The sequence below is a fragment of the Pagrus pagrus genome (genome assembly GCF_965226575.1).
Source record: "Pagrus pagrus genome assembly, chromosome: 1".
Lineage (NCBI taxonomy): Eukaryota > Metazoa > Chordata > Actinopteri > Spariformes > Sparidae > Pagrus > Pagrus pagrus.
Window position 1 is genome coordinate 24,000,240 of NC_140185.1, and position 21,482 is coordinate 24,021,721.

At 38.6% G+C, this 21,482-nt stretch overlaps 2 protein-coding genes and 1 long non-coding RNA gene across 9 annotated transcripts in view; 2 read left to right on the forward strand and 1 right to left on the reverse strand.

Annotated features, from left to right (window-relative positions):
- zfhx3b (zinc finger homeobox 3b) overlaps nt 1-3,039 on the reverse strand; it is a 344,728-nt gene extending 341,689 nt beyond the window's left edge. For all 7 annotated transcript variants that reach the window (XM_084357811.1, XM_084357810.1, XM_084357812.1 and 4 more), the window contains exon 1: nt 1,999-3,039. The gene's annotated coding sequence lies outside the window, so the exon portion shown is untranslated. The remainder of the gene's footprint in view (nt 1-1,998) is intronic.
- Nucleotides 1,175-3,455, forward strand: LOC311260266. The gene is made up of 2 exons (XR_014622980.1): nt 1,175-1,693; nt 3,092-3,455. It is a non-coding gene; the product is annotated as an uncharacterized lncRNA (long non-coding RNA).
- Nucleotides 3,456-6,295: 2,840 nt separating this feature from the next.
- Nucleotides 6,296-16,227, forward strand: hnf4b (hepatic nuclear factor 4, beta; the record flags this gene model as incomplete). Its single annotated transcript, XM_084352607.1, has 10 exons — nt 6,296-6,401; nt 9,674-9,836; nt 11,236-11,330; nt 12,959-13,065; nt 13,677-13,832; nt 13,957-14,044; nt 14,220-14,372; nt 15,422-15,667; nt 15,777-15,875; nt 16,101-16,227. 10 exons carry the CDS (start codon nt 6,296-6,298, stop codon nt 16,142-16,144), a joined length of 1,257 nt encoding a protein of 418 aa, XP_084208733.1. The 3' UTR covers nt 16,145-16,227.
- Nucleotides 16,228-21,482: the final 5,255 nt, after the last annotated feature.

The window sequence follows — 21,482 nt, forward strand, 5'->3', positions numbered from 1 at the left end:
CTTTATCTTTAGGTGGACTTAGAGAACCTTGTCAATGCTGGTTAATTTTTCAAAATAACTAAAAAGTTGTGATAGCTATAAAACAAGCTGCATTGTTCACACATCTGCATTTTCCATTTAATCTTTGACTTTCATTGGTGCTGTCTGTAATCCCTCAAACATGACTAATGGGAAACATTAAGTACAGGTCTGGGAACAAGTGGTTTTAATTAAAATGCTGGTTTGCAGAGAACCTTGGAAAAAAGGAGTTTCTTTTTAAATCATTCTTCACAGTCCACTATGTTTTTCTTTTATTTGCAGCTGTGGATACACTCAGACCGCAAAAAGAAAAAAAAATACTAGCATGAAGAAAATGATACAGATTCATCCACAGTTCAGCAATCAAACCACATTTTCTCCACTGACACTTTAGAAACAGAAAATATGCTAAGATACAGCTTCAAACTCTGACACACAAAGCCCCAACACCTTTGTCGATGTTAGGTTTCCTGTTTACATAAGTAAAAAAAGTCCTTAAAACAGATGGGTGGCATATGAAAGCATCTTGGAAAGGCCACACAAGGATTTGCTTTATTAGTTCTGACAAGGAAACAGGCAGTTTGAGTTCTCCACTTCACCTATATTTAACTTCTGTTAGCAGTAGTCTGTTCAACCCACGTCTCAACTTACTTAATCAACAGAAATTCAGTCTCGAGGTCATGGCGACACCATGATCTTGAGACCTTAAATAAAGGGTTTCATGTAAGGGAATAATCACCATAACAGCCCTGACTCTACGAGCCACTAGACCCAATCACTGCTTTGATGTCACCAACTTGTTTCATCACTATCAAAGAGTGGCAGAACAGGCCTATTCCCAGACTATGAACAATTTTAGACAGGGATGGACAAACAACCATGCATAGTTATAGGTGACAAATGCCCCACTCTTATAACTATACAGTCAATCTGAAGCAACAGCCTCTAGCAGTTAGCTTAGCTTAGCTTGTTTTTAATATATATATACAGTATATCTACCTATAAGCACCTCCAAAGCTCACTATTTTTGAAAAGCTCTGTCTTATGTTATCTGCCAGACTGTTTTTTGATTGGCTGCAGTGACTTCCTGGACATTCTGCTGGTTGCCTGGCAACTACACCGTGATGACAAGACTTTAGGGAATCACTGTGCCCAACCAAGAAATATAGTTTATGACAGTAGATATTATTTTTATTAGCTTACTGTTTATGTTGTCATATTACCCAACGCTACTACCAGTAACAAAGACAGCCCTTATGTTAATCAGCATGCTCATTTGACCAGAAAGAGTGTATTTACTCACAAGTCAAACAATATCTACACATCTAGATCAACTTGATTTAAACTGGAGTTTATTTCATTATTCAGCCTACTTGTCCAGGGACTACAAGCAGAAAATAGCACATTACATCTCTTCTTGTTTAGTATGAGGTTCATGTTTTTGTGTGCATTGTCCCTGTCCAAACAAAGATAAATGCAACATGAGTGCATTTTGTTGAAAGTTAAACATTTTTATATGTTAACAACATTCAAATGACCACATTTACAGTAAGTGTTCATATTTTGTGAGGATAAACAAGAATAATTCAGTAGATAAACTGTTTTCAACCACGTGCATTACAGACAACATGCACGTTTTCCCCACAGCTCTTTGACTGAGAAGAACTGGCTGAAGGTACAGTACTAACCTCTTAGGGTACTTCTATCTTAGTTTTCCTGAGAGACTTCATTTTTTCTTTAAAAAAAGTCGTTTTAGTCTTATGAGCTTCAAAAAACAATTTCTGTCCATGAGAGGACAAAAACGGCAATATGAGCCAAAATAAGCCAATGTCATGTAGCTAACAAGAAGTAGCAACTGTGAAATTAGGCTAGCTATACAACAGACAAAATGGTGGCTAACATTAACAGTTAGCTTACAGTGTCATCCAATTAATGTCGTGTTGTCGGCACCTGTGATGAATGGAAGTATTGTTCACTTACCAGCTGGCTGTAGACTGGTTTTCTAACTCTTCAAACATAACTCCGTTGGACTTTAACGTAGCTAGTTAACTGTTAGCTTGCTGAACATCTGCTGGACCTTCCTTCTTAACTGTTCCCTGGTAATGTTATGGTTTTTGGTGTTGGCCAGGTGTCCAGCTCTGCTTGTAGTGTCCCACACTAGTTATGTGGATTTAGCTACCAGCAGCTGCAGCCCTGACTTGTGGCCTTCAGTCTCATTTTACACAATAATTATAAGGTTAAACAAATTTTTATTCTATTTTTTTTTTTACATCTGATAATTTGCATTGATTAACAAAATTTATAATGGAGGCACAGTTAACCTTAATCTATTTTTACTTGAACTACAACTTTTAAGGTCAACTTTGAAACTCCCCACAGCTCATTTGACAACACTTACCGTTGTCTGAAAGTCACTTTTAGGAAATCCTTTCTCTCCAGCTGATGATTTTAATAACATTAAGTCTGTTTCAACATAGCCCAACGTGACAGCCAGAAGTCACATTTTAAGAAAAAATTGACATCATCATTGTACATCTACAAGGGGAAAAAGGGGGAAAATCATGTATATACTGTAGCTTAAATAATCAGGTGAAATAATGAATTGTTTGACTGGACAACAGATTCTGGGAAACTAGAAAATCATTACTGTACAACCCCCAAGTGACCTTGACTTTGTAACTATCGATGCATGTTAAATGTATGATTACATTCACCTAGGACCAGGCCCCTTGTCTGATCTGTCAAACAGGCTTCCTGTGCACCTGAAAAGGGAGAAATATGTATGACATCAGAAGAGATAAGCAAATCTGGATATATGGCGACAGTTTTGCTATTGATGTTCTTATTAGTAGGCTTACGTAGGCCCAACTACCCAGTAATAGGCTACTCTTAAGTACAAGCCAATTTGCTGTCCTTTTAAGAGACATTTGCAATTAAATGATGCGCTTCAGTGTTTCCAGTATTGTATCAGTATAATCTGAAGTTACCACAATAAAGCTTTTTTTCTTATTCTGTTCCCATCATCTGGTTCTGCATCTCTAAGCCGTCTCAAGTCTGCTCCTCTACTTTGCAGTTAACAACATCCATCCCTCAACACTGCTGTGACAATGGAGTTGCAGAGCGGCAAAGACAAAGCACTCGTCACTCATCTATGGTCCGTATGTGTCCATCTGGAAAAGACATTGGAACAAACAGGTTGTAGGGGCAACTGGAGGCTCTCTGTCTTCTCTTTCTCTCTCTCTCTCTTGAAATGCCTCCCAGACCTGGTGGTGTCTGTGACAGGCCCTCTCCTGGTGAGCTAGCCTCCATGATGAATGGCCACCTTTCCACTCTTTATCGCCCCACTAAATCATGCGCTTACCATGCTTTTATGACCAATTTTTGCTGCTTTGTTTTACTCCCCCCCATTTTTTGAATGAAACTCCATTTGCAGTGGCTTCATTTTTGCGTACTGTTCTTTACATCATATTGATCTTCGAGGGTTTATCATTGTATTGGTATTCGGGTGGAGATCTGAGCTCTAGCTTTATTAATCAAATTCACTGAGACAAACGCGTCAAACCTTGTTTGGTTTGGAGAAATGTTCCCCGGAAAACGCTGTTATCTAAAGACCAAATATCTCCAGAATACTTATTTTCATTTATTTGATGTATCTGGTACACAGCACTCCTGTCTTTTATTTCTATAGTGAATTCTATAAAAACATAAATTATTTATGTGAACGAGGGTCACATTTGGAGTTGGTCGGAGCCTAGAGATTGGCAGGCAGACTGTATGACTTACATTTACATTTTGCATGTGTAGAAATTGGAATTGCATGGAAGGAGACATCCTTTACATCTAACATGTGTGTGTAAAAAAAAAAAAGAAAGAAAGAAAGAAGAAGACAAAAAAAGACAAGTAAGAGGTCTGCATCACTGAGTCAAACAAATAAAAGAGGGGTTTCTGGAGAGATTTTACCCAAACATATAATTATTATGTTTATTTAATTCAATAATGCATCAATAATAATACCTGAAGAATACTTACATTTATTTAAAGATTAAAAAAGGAACACACACATAAATATAAAGTAAATTATAGCTTAAAACTGTTTTTAAACTGCCTTGATGATGCAGTGCTTCAGTCATCTTTGGTTCCAGAACAGATTGAAACGAGGCAGGTTCGGTCAGATATGGTGTACTTTCTCTCCCCCTAGTGGACGGAGAAAATCCTGCCATGCCACTTGTCCTGAATGATGTTCATCTCTGTGTGATTGATTTCCTCATCTACAGGGATTAATCGATTAATATAGAGGGAGAGAATTAAGGCTAACGTTTATTTTGTTGTAACTGATTGGTATTATATTCAGTTAACACATCGTTAAGACTTTTAAAGGAGAATTGTTTAGTTATAGCATCACAGTGTATCATATATGTTTTATTTTAAGGTGAGGTTTTTAGATTCACAAGCTCGACAGTAAATATTCATTAGTCATTTTTAACCCTCTCCATGATGGGATCTCACAGCCCACTCTGCATTCCTCTTCCGACTTTGAGGTTTTGACGATCTATCAATCACCTAAACAAAGCTTGAGCGTGCGAGCCACTGCCAGGGGAGGTCTGACCTGCGGCCTGGCGTGACATTCAAGGAAGGAGTGCTACTCACCCAGGAAATCCCATTACACCAAAGTATGATGGATATCAGTACTGGGAAAAGCTCATATGTGGTCTGACATATAATTTGTTATAATCTGTAATGAAAAAAATAAAAATGGTATGACCACGTTCACCTTTATTCCTGTCTTTCACTTTTTCAAAACTGTCCCCGTACAGACACACTAACTCATATGACTGAGATCTAAAACACAATGCATGCAATACATACAGTGTGTCTTGGCTGATGATCATTTAGATACTAAAATGATACCAAGTTCATTGCCAATTGTACAACACTAGATTGTTACACAAAAACATCACTACATTTTAAAAAATAACCGTAACATATTTTTGACTCCCTAAACCTGACCATAACTTTTGTAGTATACTTTCTTTACCACAAAGAAAATAAAGAAATGAATCCAGTTTTAGGTAAATGAGTAATGAATGCACTGTGGTGATTTATCAATGACATTTTACAAATGACTTAAATGTGCAGTTTGTAGCTTTTGAGAAAGGAATGTTCATGCTTAAACAAACTACATAACCAAACTGTCTTTGTTTTCATGACTGAATAAACTGAATAAAAAAACTGACAACACAAGTTTGTATTATTACCTCATTAATCTTGTGGATATTACCTTCCTGAGTTTCTGAATTTCTTTTCCAAAACTACACAGTGCATCTTTAACAGGGCATTGTAACAATGCAGAGCAAATAGTTTTGCAAAGCCATAATGACGTCTCTGAAGTCTCCCTGGTGATTGAACAGACAGCCAGACTTGTCTTGCATACTTGTGTTATCTGAATCAAAGAAGTAAAGATTAGCTTCATTCTTAAACATGTAGTTGGACTCCAGTGCTGATCAATAACACCATAGATATGATGGCATGCTACTTTTGGGCAAATGTGAACAATAGAGTGTTGTCTCTTCTATCATGAAAGTAAAATACTCTCTATCAAAACTATGGAGACAGCTCCACACTGAAGCAAATGTCACCCCCTACTATGAGGCATGGTGTTGTACAATATCACTTACTCAAAACTAAAAGCAAAGGTTACTGAGGCACCGTCCGTTCTCTTATCAGTTTCTCCCACTCTGTTTATTTGGACTGCATCACTCCTCTGTGCCATATTGATTGTAAATTTTTTAGCTAAAATTTGATAAAAGACATCCCAGCGTGCAGCCTTTGGACTTGTCTTTGACTTTATTGACTTTTTTTGATGACATTTATCTTCCTCATAAAATGGACCAGCCATGAATACATTCGGTCATGTAAGTCACATGCCTTTCCCACAGGTCTTATCTGTCATGGTCCTCACAGGGAGTTTTTTTTTATCTGTCTCTGACCTCTCCCCTTGATATGCTTTACCGATAAGAAACAAGACAGTGGGCCAAATTTCAGCAGTTGTCACTGGAGTGGACCATCAAGGAGAAGCTTTTTAACTCACCACGAAAGTGACATTTTGAAGAAACTCAACACTTAGTAAGTGGATCAAGAAGACAAAAACAAAAGCTGACAAGAAGAGCAAAGAAGAAAAGGTACTGCGTACACACCTGTGACGAAGAGAGGCTGAGCTGAATGCACCATCTGGAGGTGGAGTTTTAAATATCAACCAAACTCAAAACTCATCAGAACCATGAAACTCCCTGGGACTGTTATTAAATTGGAGTACACTCATGGCAGCACAGACGCTGAACAATTAAACAACATGATGGTGATACCACTGCAAACCAATGCAACAGGTATGAGGATAACAAATTTACCTAATAATCCAATTCAAATAAGTTTTATTGGCAGTAATGTTTAAGTTACATTATTGCCAAAGCAAAATTGCATTTTATTGAATGATGATGTTTTACACAAGAAAACTCAATAGATGATCAAAAGATAAAACATACACTGACAGACATTCAATCAACGGGGTTTCTGTTTCTCCAAATCTAAATCCAAGTCTAAATTTCTCCCAGCTGCTCTCTTCTGCTCAGAGGTCATGGTCGCCTCTCCAAACCTGGGCCTCCTGCACAGTTTAGTGTTTTTGTCCGTATGTCAGGGTTTGAGATCAGGATCGGTTTGTGATCAGATAGCCTAAAGATATTCATTCAAATTGTACTCAATTATGATTTTAAATGTAACTGAATAGATTGCATGGTGTAATGCATAGTTGAGTACGAGTAAATTACAGACTTAATAAATTAGTCACTCGGTAATTTGATTACATACAATTAGCTACTTCTACGCTTGGTATATGATAATAACATATAATAGAATAGATAAAGCAGTTTCTGATTGTCGGGGAGGTGAATAAACCCAGGATCTATACATTTTTTCTTTCAGATCTTACTATACTTCTTTTAAGAAGTAAGATAAATAAAATGAGCTAAATCACTCTTGTCCACAAGCAGTCACATCAGCTGTCACTGCACAAAACTCTCCAATTATATTATGGCAATTATGTTCAAAATACACCAGATTAGGGCTGCAACCAATGATCATTTTCATTATAGACAGAGTTTATGTCGTCATTGTTAAACAACAACCATTACTGATAGAAATCGATCTATGTGACTCAGAAACAAATGTTCAAGGATGAGGTAACATTTTAAAGTTATAGCTACAGGGGAGCAAATGAACCACATTGTTAGACTGAATAAAATGACGCATTTCTCATTGTTGGAAACATTTAGGATAATGTCAGTACACAAGTTAACAAAATATACAACAAAGGTCTAGTTAATTGCAGAAATGTTACATATCATAAATGACATAAAATAGAGAAAGCAGCAAATCATTACTATGGAGATCAGGAAACAGATAATGTTTGACATTTGTGCTTGAAAAATGATTTACACGATAAATCATTGATTTATTCCCTGTCCTAACCGGACTAATCGTTTCAGCATTCCACATAAGTTTACATTCTGATCTAATTTCCTTCATAATCTTATCCTCTGTCATCATTATGATTAGGGCTCTGAGTTGAATCCGGCCCTTTCCTTGCCACTTTAAATGGAGAAGCTTTACCAACAGGCCGCTCCTCAAATCCAGATAACTGCGAGGCAAATGTATTCTAATCTCTTAATTCAATCTAACTGATCTTTGACCACAGAAAGCATTTTCCTTGTTAAATTGTAATCCCTAGCTGCTTCATCTCCCTAAACTAAATATGCAATTTACATACATTATAGCCTGCGGTCTGCACAGTGCGAGAAGCATCAGTGCAGGAGCACACTGCGCCATGAACGTGCAGTTGTCAGTGCTTTTAAGAGAGGCAGTCCTGCAGCAATCAAACACTGGCAGGATGCAATTTGGAGCAACATGGATGGAGACTGAATTTAAACAGAGCGCCCATGTAAAATTAGCCAGAGGAGAGTAGTGGACTTTGGCTTGCCACTGACCTCTAACTGCTTTAATTAAATGGGGAGTTTCCTCTTCCTCTTGAGTAATAACTAGCAGTGCTCCTCCGAGGCCTATGGCACTGGCAGTCAAATAGAGCTGTGATATCTCTACCTATAGCCCTGCTTTTATTATCGGCACTGCTCTTGTCAAACCTATGAAACAGTGCCTAGGTGATTCCTATGGGGCCATAAGTTCACAATGAACACCTCGCTGCAAAGTTCTGTCCATGTACAAGGTTATGTCTGTTCACAGAGGTAGAATAAGATTCATTATGTGCCTTCGTTGATGAAAAGGATCGTGAATGATCGTCTCTCTCAAGGTGCCCGTCTGCTCTCAACAAAGCTATGTGATCTATCTCAGATACATGTGGGGCTTATTAGTTTAGACTCAGAGACATTTACTTATTCATTAGCAAGCAAATAAAAGGGGTTTATGCTCCTAAAGGACATAGAGAATACTACTCCTCTAAGATGTAAATGTCTATCACTTGTCTCCTACTCATACCTTCCCCCACGTATTTTCACTCTATATTGTAATACTGTATATCCTGATCTGATTCTCTGGATATTGTCCGGACTTCATATGTGAAACGGGCTCCAGTTTAGCCCAAAGTAAATTCAAAACTGAACCATTTGGAGTGCAGGCATGGTTTTGGGCTCATTGGAAAGGTTATAAGATGATTTTTTTTCCTAATCTGCCAGGAGCTCTGTAAATCCTTCTGGCATTAATCTATAGGAATGTGAACACACTGAATCATTTATTTGTTTGTTTGTTTTGCCTAAATTTTGTAATGCACAAATAAGCCCACAGATGAACTGTAACTGGCTCTATTGGCTGGAAAACACAATTGGTCCACATTGTATAATCGTACATGGTCCGAGTTCAAATTAGCTGACAATATCACTGAAAATGGACATTCAACACATGATTTTCTAAGGAAATATGCAGGTGCCTGACAAGAAATGCCATTTTGTGACCTCAAAATACCCCTGCTTGAGATGTAACGGGGGCAAAAAGTCATTATAGTTTGTTATTTCCTTGTTCACACCAACTTATAATATAATATAAAATAGTCCAAAAAAGTGCTTAGCTGGAAAAGTAGCCTATACAAAGAGCAAAATGCATAAAACTACATAAACTTAAAACATAAAAGAAATGGCTCAGGAGAGAGGAGAAAGAAGAACGAGTGGGTCATTTGTCTACATGATCACCCATTGGCTGTCGTAGGCTCTAGGGCAGGCATAGAAGTTCATATCTGCCGTCTCATGATCTGGTGTACACCATTGAATCATGGAATACTGTGTTTTGGACTAAATATGTTATTGAAATAGATCTAGTGGACATTTGGGAATTAGGGATGGTGGCGTTTGATGCACTACTGAAACACCCAGACACTCTTGATTGTACTTGTGCTGATGTGCTTTTATCGTAGAATGATTTGCATGAATAGATTCATGAGAGTCTAAGCTTTCTAACGATGTATGGCATTACTTTAAAGTTAAATTGAGCCGTTTGCCTATTTGCTTAGCTGTGTTTGTATTGTGTAGCAAACTACTTAAAAGGATATTGCCACTATATTTTTTTATGTTGATTATCTTATAATTGACAGGCTCACAAGTGTCAGCACCTACATCATTGAGGTCACAGCCTGATGGAGGTAGGCCTCAGTGCTCCATATGTGCAGATAGAGCCACAGGTAAACATTATGGTGCGTCCAGCTGTGACGGCTGCAAGGGCTTCTTCAGGAGGAGCATTCGCAACAACCACACTTACAACTGTAGGTGAGTAGATCCTCCTCACCGCAACATGTCATTATTAAACAGCATTTATTGTACATCTTAATATCCAACAGACTCTTTGTAGGAGGCAATGCACAACAGGAGCAATAACAATGAGGTTACGTTGTTTTTTTGTTTTTTTTAAAAAAAAGATCTTTATTCAAGTGGAAGTGAGAAATTATTCTGTGGTGTTTGAGTTATCGCCATTGTACAGAAGTGTAAAATCTATCATAAAAGAAACCCCACCTAGCAGTAGACCAGTCCAGGCATGGAGGCAGTAAAATGTATATAATGACAGAGGTTAATGTGAAATATAGGTGTAGGGTCTTACTTTCTGTTGTGAGCAGTTGATTGAGCTACGCTTTGCAGACATGTTTAAGCTTGCCTCATAAAGTGTGTCTACCTTGGAGCTCCACTGATTTAACATAGTGAAAGTCCGTTCACAGGTCTTTGGTATTGCATATGAGAAAAACAGTTGTGTAAGCCTATTGTTGCTCCAGAGGAAGTCTAATAAATTGCTCAAATGATGTCACTTGAGCCACAACATCTGGGTATCAAGACTTCAAGGGTGAAACTTAAAATAAAATCTTTCTGGGGGGTGTCATCTCACCTGACCTCTGTAGCCCGCTCCTTATGCTTAAAGCTAGTAGTTCAAGGCTACTTTAACCATTACTAGCATAACACACCTGAACCCTAAACTGAACTGTTGACAGTTGCATTGTGGGTAATGTGCACCTGAAAATTTTAAAAGATTATGCTTATTTCTGCTGCTTTATGGAGGGCTGAAACTGCCAAAATTAAAAAAAAAAAATAAAAAAAAAATACATAAATGGCTGAAGTATGTCATTAAATGCATAAAACATTATACAAAAAATGGAGATACTAATTAATTTAATTTTCATTTGTATTTATTTACCTTTGATTTTTTCACCTATTATCTATTCATTTATTTATTTACCCCTTTGTAATTAATTAATTTATTAATGTATTTATGTAGGTATTATCTTGCAAAATGCAAAAAAGCAAACCAAAATAAATAAAGATATAAATACATACATAAATTATAAATTTAAATATAGATTCATAAATAAATGCAATGGGAAATTGATAAATACAACTTATGTCACATTTTATAAATTCCTTTCTGCCTACATTTACTTTAAGTAAATTTGATGCATATAATATAGAATTTATTGAGTTATTTATTTAGTTATTTTTAATTTGGTCAGTTTAAGTCCTCCATACTGCATCCATTTTGGCTCAGGCAATGCTGTAGTGCAAAACGTAATTAGTTCAAAACTCTTTCACCATAGTCTCACAGTTGTATTAGAAGTGTGTTTGTATTTATGTAGCTTATGTGCAGATGAGAATCTGTGTTTAAATGTTTGCACATCTTTTTCAGGTTCAGCAGACAATGTATTGTGGACAGAGACAAAAGGAACCAGTGTCGTTACTGCAGACTACAAAAGTGCTTCAAGGCTGGAATGAGAAAAGAAGGTCAGAGGAAATGTTCCTATATTCTCAAGTAATCAGTTTAACACAATGCACCTTCAGTGTTTCAATTTTCAAAATGGAAAGAACACACAAGAACCTGCATGTAGAGTTAAGATACTGTATTTTCAAAACTTTTAATTTTGCAGTTAACAGTTTGCATTTAAACACCATGTCATATTCCTGGGGGAAAACAAGGGAACAGTGAGTGAGCAGTGCAATCATGTTTATGTTTATGTGCAATCTATTTACATTTAGCCTTATCTTTCACTGATAAGCAGGCAGAAGAGATGTGGTGAGAGATGAGATCGGAGGAGCCATGAATAGTCTCCACACATAAATAATTAACATGGCCGAGCATAGGCAAATATTTGCCGTGCAGTTTTCTGGAACGATGTTGCTCACAACCCCCTGAAGTGAAGGCCAGGGCCACTAATTTAAATGTTTATGTCACTTATTTGCATGGTTTGCAAAATACTGAATAAAAAAAATAAAGATAATAAAAAAAAACAGGGCAGAGACACCTAAGTAAAAACAAGATCCCTTTTAGACGTTTCCTCTGAGCACACTTACTGATGTTCCACAGAAGATCCATTTTGGACATTGTTATGCAGGTCCATGTCAGCGAAGCACAGAGGGAGCTTCCCGCTTCTTCTCCTCCTCTGGTTTGATTAATACGCTCCTGATTGGTTGCTGAGAGGACAGCTCTGATGACTGATTACTCTGACACTCGCTTCTGTTGTCTGACTTTGTAGAGCCATATTGGAATCAGTCTGAGGCCGTCCAGATTGCTCTGTTTCTAATGACTCTCACAGAGGGGTCATCAACATGTGATGACATCTCCTCTGCTAAACATAATCCACCATCAAGCATCCACGCCCCCTTTTTCTTATTGTCAGCAGCAAATATAAAAAGCTAGTGTCAACATTGGAATTTCAAATCAAGATAGGTCTACACAACAGAGGCCAAACTTTACCTTCTACAACTCTGTTTCCGTGTACTTCATACATTAAAGGGTGTTTCAGAAAGGGTTTTATCCATATTTGTGTCCTTATCTCTGTCTTCACTTCTGCTTTTTTCTTATCGGGGAGAAACTACAAGTAGATAAGTCATAGAAGGGAGGAAAGGGAGAAATAAGGTTACAGATTCTTTCCATGAGAGTTACAGTATCAATAACATTTCTGGTCTCCACTTTTTACTCTATAGTCAAAGTATTTGTATGACCAAAATGTAAATTAAAATGTAGGTTTCTTTGTTGTTTTAACATTTCAAGACAACATCCAAGATGCACCTTTCTACCCCATTATATCAAACCGCATCAAGTGGAAAATCATTACTTTACATCCTGAAACAAATACACTTGAATCTTCAAACAGAAGCAGACTTCAGGAGACTCTTGAGAGAAATGTGATTTTTGTCTCATTTCTGCAACATGTGCAAAAATAGGCAACGTTTGGCACTGCTTATATTTGCATGGACTGCAACTTTAGTGTCACAGAGGATAGAGGCACCTTGTCGAGGCGAAGAGTATAGTAGGTCCGTCTGTTTGCAGCTGAGGTGAGCAGAGAGCAGAGGTTTGGTGTGGAGAAGCCAAGAAACTTCTCTGATGGTTCTTTCTTCTCTTTAATCTCCAGCTGTGCAGAATGAGAGAGACTGCATCAACAGCCACAGAGCCAAGGGACAGACAGTGGGCACTCTGTCCATCAGTGTGCTGCTGCGAGCAGAGGCCAGTGTGCAACAGGTAACAAGCCGCTGCTTAACATCTCATACAAAGTTCTGTGACAGAAACGGTTCCCTTTCCCATTTCTGGAAATCATGTAGATGGAGGCCAGAGACAGAGAGGATATAGGTTACATTTTAGACAGGCAGGCATTAAATTCTGGGCTGGATTCAGTTACGCCTTAGAAATGACAAAATTGCCGAGGGACCCCATCTAATCATAGCCCATTTAATTGCACCACTTGGTCTGGGATTGTGCGCCGATGTTCAATTACCTTCAAATGCATAATAACAACCAGATATATGCGTTTGTATGTGAAAAGGAACGCACAGAAAAAATTGAGATGACTGGCAAATGAGCTACTTCAGGCGTATGTTCCTTTTTTTCAAAATGGTCATCATGTGGTGTCCATCCAGCATTATTCATCCAGGAGCCTGCATCGTCTTGATCAAACCTTCACAGCTCTCCAAGTGCCAAAGCACCTCATACACCTAACAACATCATCACCTTCCTCATCCCCAATTGATGTACCTCCCCGCATACACAATCACACACCTTATCTGAGGTTCATTCCCACATTGCAGTATCACCTGAGCCAACTGTGAACTCACATTATGCTTTGCCGCTCTCAGTTGCCAGCTCTGGTCTCACCTCGGAGTCATGACATCAACACCAAGAAGACAGCCAGCGTGGGAGTCGTGTTCGAGTCCATGAAGCAGCAACTCCTCCTACTGGTGAAGTGGGCGAAACACATCCCAGAGTTTTGTAGCCTCCCAGTAGAAGACAGGGTACGAGGCTTACTTTGTACTTTGTTGTTGCTTTTGCATTTGTCTTTCCAGATTGATGCTTTGGTTGATCCATTTGCATGTTTCAGCTGCATGTGATATGAAGCCTGTGTGTGTCTGTGTACAGATAACCCTGTTACAAACCCACTCTGCAGAACATCTTATCCTGGGGGCAGCAAGACGCTCTTTACCCTATCACAATCTCATCCTTCTAGGTAGGACAGATAAAACCTTCTACTGATTGCGCTTTCATGTTTCATCATTCGGCTATGTGCAGTAGGTCTGTCATGATAACCATTTTCAGATCACTTTATCCGACTGATGCATGCATGTAATCTTCAAGCTAAAGCACCTTGCACATGAATGGATTTGTTAATGTTTCTTGAGCAGGTAACGACTCTGTGATCCCCCTGAGAGGTGCAGACGTCGAGGTTTCCAGACTGGCTTTCAGGATCCAAGAGGAGCTGGTCAAACCTCTCCGAGAGCTGGACATCACAGACAAGGAGTTTGCTTGCCTCAGAACCATTGTCTTCTTTGCCCCGGGTCAGTCTGTTAGAGGGGGACTCTGGGTTGTAGTTTCTCCTCTGCCACTTGACCTCATCCATTGCACCAGACAAAGAATAACTCTCTTTGATGTTCTCGGTTGGATCGGTTTATTTTCGTGGCCCTTTGCATCTGTAGTTTAGTCTGAGTGGTCTGGCTTTAGTGTGGAGTTTCTCTCATAATATCAGGATGTGGTGGAGTCTTTGGCAGTCAGCAGTCGGGGCAGCCCGCTGAGCTTTATGGTCCATTTACCTGAGGCAGGAGCAGCAGAGGCAGGACTTCTGATTCAACTCTCCCCAAAGCCCAGAAAAGATAGTCACCATAACCTAGATTTGGGATTATCATAACTTTTATTAAAACATCTTTTCAATCATCCCCTGAAAAAGTTTTTTGTTTTCACTACAATCTTACTGTAAACAACACAATTTTATTATTTTATATTTTGCCCATTAAGGATCGAAATACAAGTTTTTTTTATGAACTGAGAGCGATACAATTATTAGTAATCAATAAGACAACTGATAACTGGTATTTGTAACTGATATACATTTGAAGTTAAAGTGAAAATCTTATAATAATCAGTGATGGGAAGTAACTAACTGACATTTTAGGTGATTTAGATTATCCAGTGTTTATAGACTGTAAATTGTGACATGTTACCAGTCAGATAGTGTGGTGAGTGCAAATCCTGTTTTAATGATCATTTTTATCATTTATTTTATTGCCAATTGTAAAAATACTGAATTGCGGCTCTGATAATTGGTATATCCCTACCAGTTATATCTTGCCGATCTGTGACTCCTTGATATACAAAGACTTTCTTTCAAAGTCTTTAAATAAAATATCAAATCTGTCAGATGCATGGTGCAACATACCAAACAAAGATTGATACTCCTGCATTGTCTGTACTCCAAATATCAATTGATATTTATCTCCTGTAATTTAACTCTTCGGAAGTAAAACTAAAATTACCTTAATGTTAACTTCTCCCTGATGAAACAGAGTACCCCCTCCTCTTCAGTATATGTCTTCTTACCTTTGCCTCACAGAATGTCCAGGTTTGAAGAGTCCTCAGGTGGTTCGACATCTGCGTTTCCAGGCCCAGCTGCTGCTCGAAGAAGCAACCTGTGAGCGGCGGGGAAGGTTTGGGGAGCTCCTGCTGATCCTGCCTCCCCTGCAGAGTGTGGCCTGGCAGATGGTGGAGACTCTCCACTTTGCACAGCTGCTGGGTGAGGCCCAAATGGACAACCTGCTGCAGGAAATGCTGCTAGGGGAGGGAGCCAAAGCAGGACAGGGTAGGAGACACTGCTACAATATTACATAGTAATACAGCATGCATATTAAACTTTAAACTGTATATACTAGGGTCATAATTGAGATGTAATTATGTTTTTTCTGTTCCAGTTTCTCCTCTTCCCTCAAGCGATGACCTGACTCAAGACCAGCAAAATGAGCCAAAAGCTTCACCTTCAAACTTTACCTCCGTCATCTCTCACAGTTCATGTGAGCGCACACAAATCAACCAATCACAACAGTTTAAAACATGCACCTGGCCATAGAAAAACATACAATTCAATCAGCATTTATTCCAACTGTGTTCTACTATTAAAATTACAAATATTCACCTCAGTATTTAGTGGACGTCACCTTACATGAGATTGAAATTTGTTGATTGACAGTGAGCCCTCGTGTGCTAAATGCCTTTGCTGATGTCCGTCTGTTTCACAGCTCTTTCAAGCAGCTTGCCTGCTGCCCCCACAGACTGGCACTGAGGTGTACAGACATGGCGATGATGCCAATGTGCCCACAGCATACCAGAGGCACCTATCCATACCGAGAAACACCTCAGGATGCAACAACAAGGAGGGGAGGGGTGTTATGAGCTTCAGGCAGAACACAAACAGATACACACACAAAACATCTGCATACATACTGTACACACATATACAAGTGTAGTTGGGGAAAAAACTTGGACCCACGAAAGTGATGCTTTAATTATTATGTATTAAATAATGCATCTTTGTAATCAGTAGTGTGCATTTGTCTGAGATGGGACATAAATAACATTTGAAATGTATTTTATACATGAACACGTAACACAATGAATTGATAACATTCAGCATGTTGCAAAGGCACAGTGACAGATACAAAGTTAAAGCCACACCTGTTAAGTGTGCAAAATAAAACTACTGATGTGCAGTTAGTTTAACATTGCATTGAACTATAGTAGAGCTCCAACGATCAGTCAATCAATCAATACCTTTGTTTGAAAAAAAAATGAATGGCCATCTGTTTTGCTAATCAATTCATTGTTTCACAAATTTTTCAAGCAAAGATGTCAAACATTTGCTGGTTCCAGATTACAAAATGTAAGGATTTGCTGCCGTTCTTTGTCACTTCGGATAGTAAATAAAGTCTTAAAGGGTCTTTGAGTTTGGGACTGTTGTCACCTTTTTTTTTTTTTTTGACATTTTATAGACTAAAGAATTAATTTAATAATTGTGAAAAAAAAATAACTGGCATGTTACAGCCCTGAACCATACCTACAATAAGTAAGTAAGTAAGTAAGTAAGTAAGTAAGCGTATTAATATAGCTCCTTTCAAGAGCAGAGGCAGTATACTGCGCATTTGAGAGGCAATAATGTAAAACATACTGTATATAGAGACATAACACAAAACATGGAGATACACAGAAAAAAGAAAAGTACAAATAGGCAAGCATGAACAAATGAGCTGATTTTCAAAGGTGACGGTGTGTTTGACTCATACGTTGAGCTGAAAGGTGCTGAGATTGTCAGCAGAGGGCGCACAACGCCTGCTAAGAAACCCATTTGTTGGCTCCTGAGAGGCAAGTTTTTCTTTGCAAATAAAAACCATCACTTGTGTTTTTGTGGTCAAATATTTGTCATGTTAACCTGAATGGAGAAAAGGCTCTGCTTAATATAGTTAGGATTTAAATTAAATATTAAACCAAATATCAACCATTTTGATATAAAGAAAACTATAAAGATATAAAGAGCATTGTTTGTTCATAGAGAGTTAACCTTGATGAGCAGGAAGTTGTCGAGCATGTAGTCACAGAGATGTGATGAGGGATGAGGCTGCAGCAGCACAGCACAGGAGCTCAGAGTGGCTGCAATGACTCAATATAACTGATGACAAAAATGAAATCCTTTCTCTTTCTAGCTAATTAGTTTGTTTTCATATCTTTATGACTGATTTGCTACACAAACAGAGAAAGAAATCCATCTTGTAGTCTCCCCTGAAGCTGATGGCAACCATATCCACAACAGTGGGTATAATCTAAACAACACATTGGTTGTTATTTCCACTGTTCTGAAGATTGAGCATTCGTGCTTTCTTAAAAAATACTCATGCGTTACCTAAATAGTGACATGTTCTCTTTCCACTTGAGACAGTATCAGGTCTGTGACATGAAGCCTGAACCCAAACAGAGGACGGATCTGTGATGTGTAAAGAAGTTATATAACGTTATATAATCCCATAAAGCTCAGTGGCTCAAAGTAATGAGTAAAGAGTTTACATTTCACTGACTGACATGTACAGTATGTGCTTGGCTTGCACTCTTGTCAGCCGCACACGGCGTATTACTTCATATAGACGAGCCGGATTCCTCTCAACTGCTGTAGCAACGGGACATTTTTGACGACAGAACATCTATGAACATATTTAAAGGAAGCCCCATTTATCGCAAGGAAAATGTAAAGAAGTTAGAAGTATTTTCAGCTTTTACATAAATAGTTTGAATGTTTTACCTCTGTATTTGTTTGTCTTTCTCTGGGTGCTCTCTGGTTTATTTCTACAATCCAAAGACATGCACTTTATGTGAATTTGAAACATGTGTGATTACATTATTATTATTTCTCCTTGAAGAGTCAAAGAACTTAAATCCACATTGAAAATGTAACCTGTCTCAGAGGATTTATTTGCCCAATCGCCAAAATAAAATGTTGTAAATTTGTACATTTCATACGTATCATATCAACATCTCAGGAATATGTATCATATGATGTTTAGATTACATGTATATGAGCTGACTCGTGTCAGGAGGAAAACGGGCGGATGGTCTTGTGACAGCTTGGCATTTGTTATCGCAAAAAAACACAGGATATTTTTAATGAGATTTCTTGATATTTTGCAGCCAAGAACCAAGTTTTTTTGACGACATGTCCACACAATGTCCAGTCATGTTTGTGGCAACGGAACCAGGTAAACCAAAATATGATCTTTTCTTGACTCTATAAGTCTCTCTCTATAAGTTGAAACTTAAAAATGGACGTTGCGCCTAAAGAAACTTAAACTTTCAGCATAATTCATGCAGAAAAGTACACTATCCTGGTAGAGGAGTGTCAGTTTCGATCTAATGTGGCAGGAAAGGAGTTCGACTGCCTCCTTTCATCTGCAGCATGAACAAAATACTGAGCTTTAAAGCAGCAACACTGAAGGCTAACCTTCAAAATATTTCTCAGGCAGGGGACGTTTTAGTGTCTGTGCCCTCATGTAGTCTTATAATCCATCCATGTGTAAGAAAGTCCATCTGTCTGTTTTGGCCTTGTGATTGACCTTTGATCTGTCATACAGCAGGCACTTCCCTGCTGATATACTCTCCATGCTGTCACAAGCCTGAACAAAAAGCCAAAATTTCCATCGTGGATGGTATGCATCACTTACTCATATCATCAACCGCATCAGAGGGAAAGCTGTAGAGCTGCATCCTCCTCCACTTGTTGCTCTCAACTGACATAACCTTCCTGTTCCATGTGCTACAACCGGTCGTTGCTGTCACTTTCTTGGATGAAAATTCAAGAAAGAAAACTGATCTGAGTTTAAGTCGCCCATCACAGGGAGGAAGGATTAGGAGGAAGGAGGTAAAATCTCTTTACTTTTTCATCCTGTGGAAGGAAACTTGGAAACAAAAACATGACTGGAAGCATGATGGGCATTTATTCTGTAAACAAAATTATGCTCCATGAGATCCCTCTCACTTTGTCACAGCACAGCATGATGTAACAAGCAAGGCCAGATTTCCTTTGAAAAAAGATTACAAACAGGACTAACAGTGTAGATATTACGCGGGTGAACCCTTCAGTGTCTCAGACTGTCAGTGTTATTAGGGGACTGTACCTGCACGATCATATATATATTTGACCTGTCAAATAATTAGCCTTGGATGGGCTAACAGTTTACGGTTTTAAACAGAGGTGACTATAGGCATCAAATCATCGAAGTCATTGATTTCTCGCTTCCTAAACGCACCTCAGATCACAGAGCAACCCACTACTCAATGTCACATCCACTCAAACAGTTAATTAGACTATTAAACAGGAACATGAGAGAGCTGAACATGGGCTCCTTGTCATACTCAGGTTTCCCTGTTAAGAGGTTCAACAGTGACACTGCTGTGATGTTGGTTTCCTTCCCAAAGGCCTGCTGTGCCGGCAGTCTATTGATCTGTCAAGCTCAGCAGAGAGCACAGTGATCGGTGTTAAATGCTGAACACTTGCTCCCAGCTGTCAATGTCACCCCCACCTCCTGGTGGAACGAGTCCAGAGGCTACTGACGTTGTTCTTTTCCTCAACAATATGCAAACTCTTTATATTAGAACCAGGCGAGTGCCAAACATCTCAGAGCTCCTCGGATATCTGCTTGAGTGAAAACATTGCGCAATCTCCAAATGCTGGCCGCAGACCTGCTTGATTCTCCCTGCTGAAGGGCATGAAGGGTTTAGCTCTGCTACAGTATTATTGGATTATGCTTGTCTGGAAACGCACTGAGGTAAGAGCGGGGAGAAACTTCATCATCAAATCAGAGGTTATTAAAATCAAATTTGCATCAGTCCAAGTTTTGAAATCTTACATTAGAGCAAGGAGAACTTCTGAACCTTGGCGTTGGGCGCCACATGAAACAAGCGAATGGTAAACAGTGTAGATTCTTTGAAAACTATCTTTGTAAACATACTGAGAATGAAATAAAAGAATATTGTGGTTGCTCACATTTTCAAAGCAGTACTGTGCAGACACACTCCCACAGCACACAATAACAACGGAAAATATTTCACAGACAGCAGTCGTGGACACTTTCCTGCTATTTTCTAGGATTCAACTTTACACTGTGAGGCTCTAAAGCTTTCCACCGTAGGGTTTATTTTCTCTCTTTGAGAGTGATATTACTGAAAATCACATGACCTGGAGAAATGGGTCAGTATTTATTACAATGAAACATTACTTGCATTCATTTTTGTTCAGTTTCAAAGAGGACTGAAGTCACTGCAGGGACTTCACAGCAAGGGCAAATTTCTACTTTGAAAAATGTTGTAGTTTTGGACCTGTTTAAAGTCACCCGCTAGTTCACCAAATTTTACAAACACAGCTAAGCAAATAGGCAATTTAAGTGTACAGTCATGTCACACATAGATAGATAGTTTAGATCCTAGTGATTCTATTCATGCAAACCATTTCAAGATTAAATCACAACAGCGAGGTACAATCCACAAACAAACAAGCTAACAAACAAGCTAACAAACTAGCATGTACAAAGTTTAGCCAACTCAGCAGTAGTGTCTGGGTGTTTCAGTAGTGCATCAAACTCCATGATAACATTTTGACAAAAGGGCAAAAACTGTGATCGCGGATGCTTTTTCATGCTTCCTGTCATCTTACAGCAGATGCCATTATACCTCTACGCTGCAGATCCTAAGATGGCAGCCGTTTGATTGTTAGTGTAAATAAGAAAATAAAGAGCTATAATGAGTTTCTGCCCCTGTTGCTCTCAGGAAGGGGTACTTTGAGGTCATAAATTTGCATTTCTTTTGCCAGGTGCCTGGATATTTCCTCAGAAAAAAAAAAGTTTGGTGGTCCTTTTCAGTGATTTTGTTATCTGATTTTAACTTGGGCCATTTAAGACTATTTGATGTGGACCCATTGTGTTTTCCAACATGGGGCAGTTACAGGTCATTTACAGGCTTATTTTTGCATTAAATTATTTTGCCGAGATTATTTAATAAATAATTCATTGCGTTCAAACACTTATGGATTAATGCCAGAGGCAGTTACAGAGCTGCTGACAGCTTGGGGAAAGAATTCTGCTAAT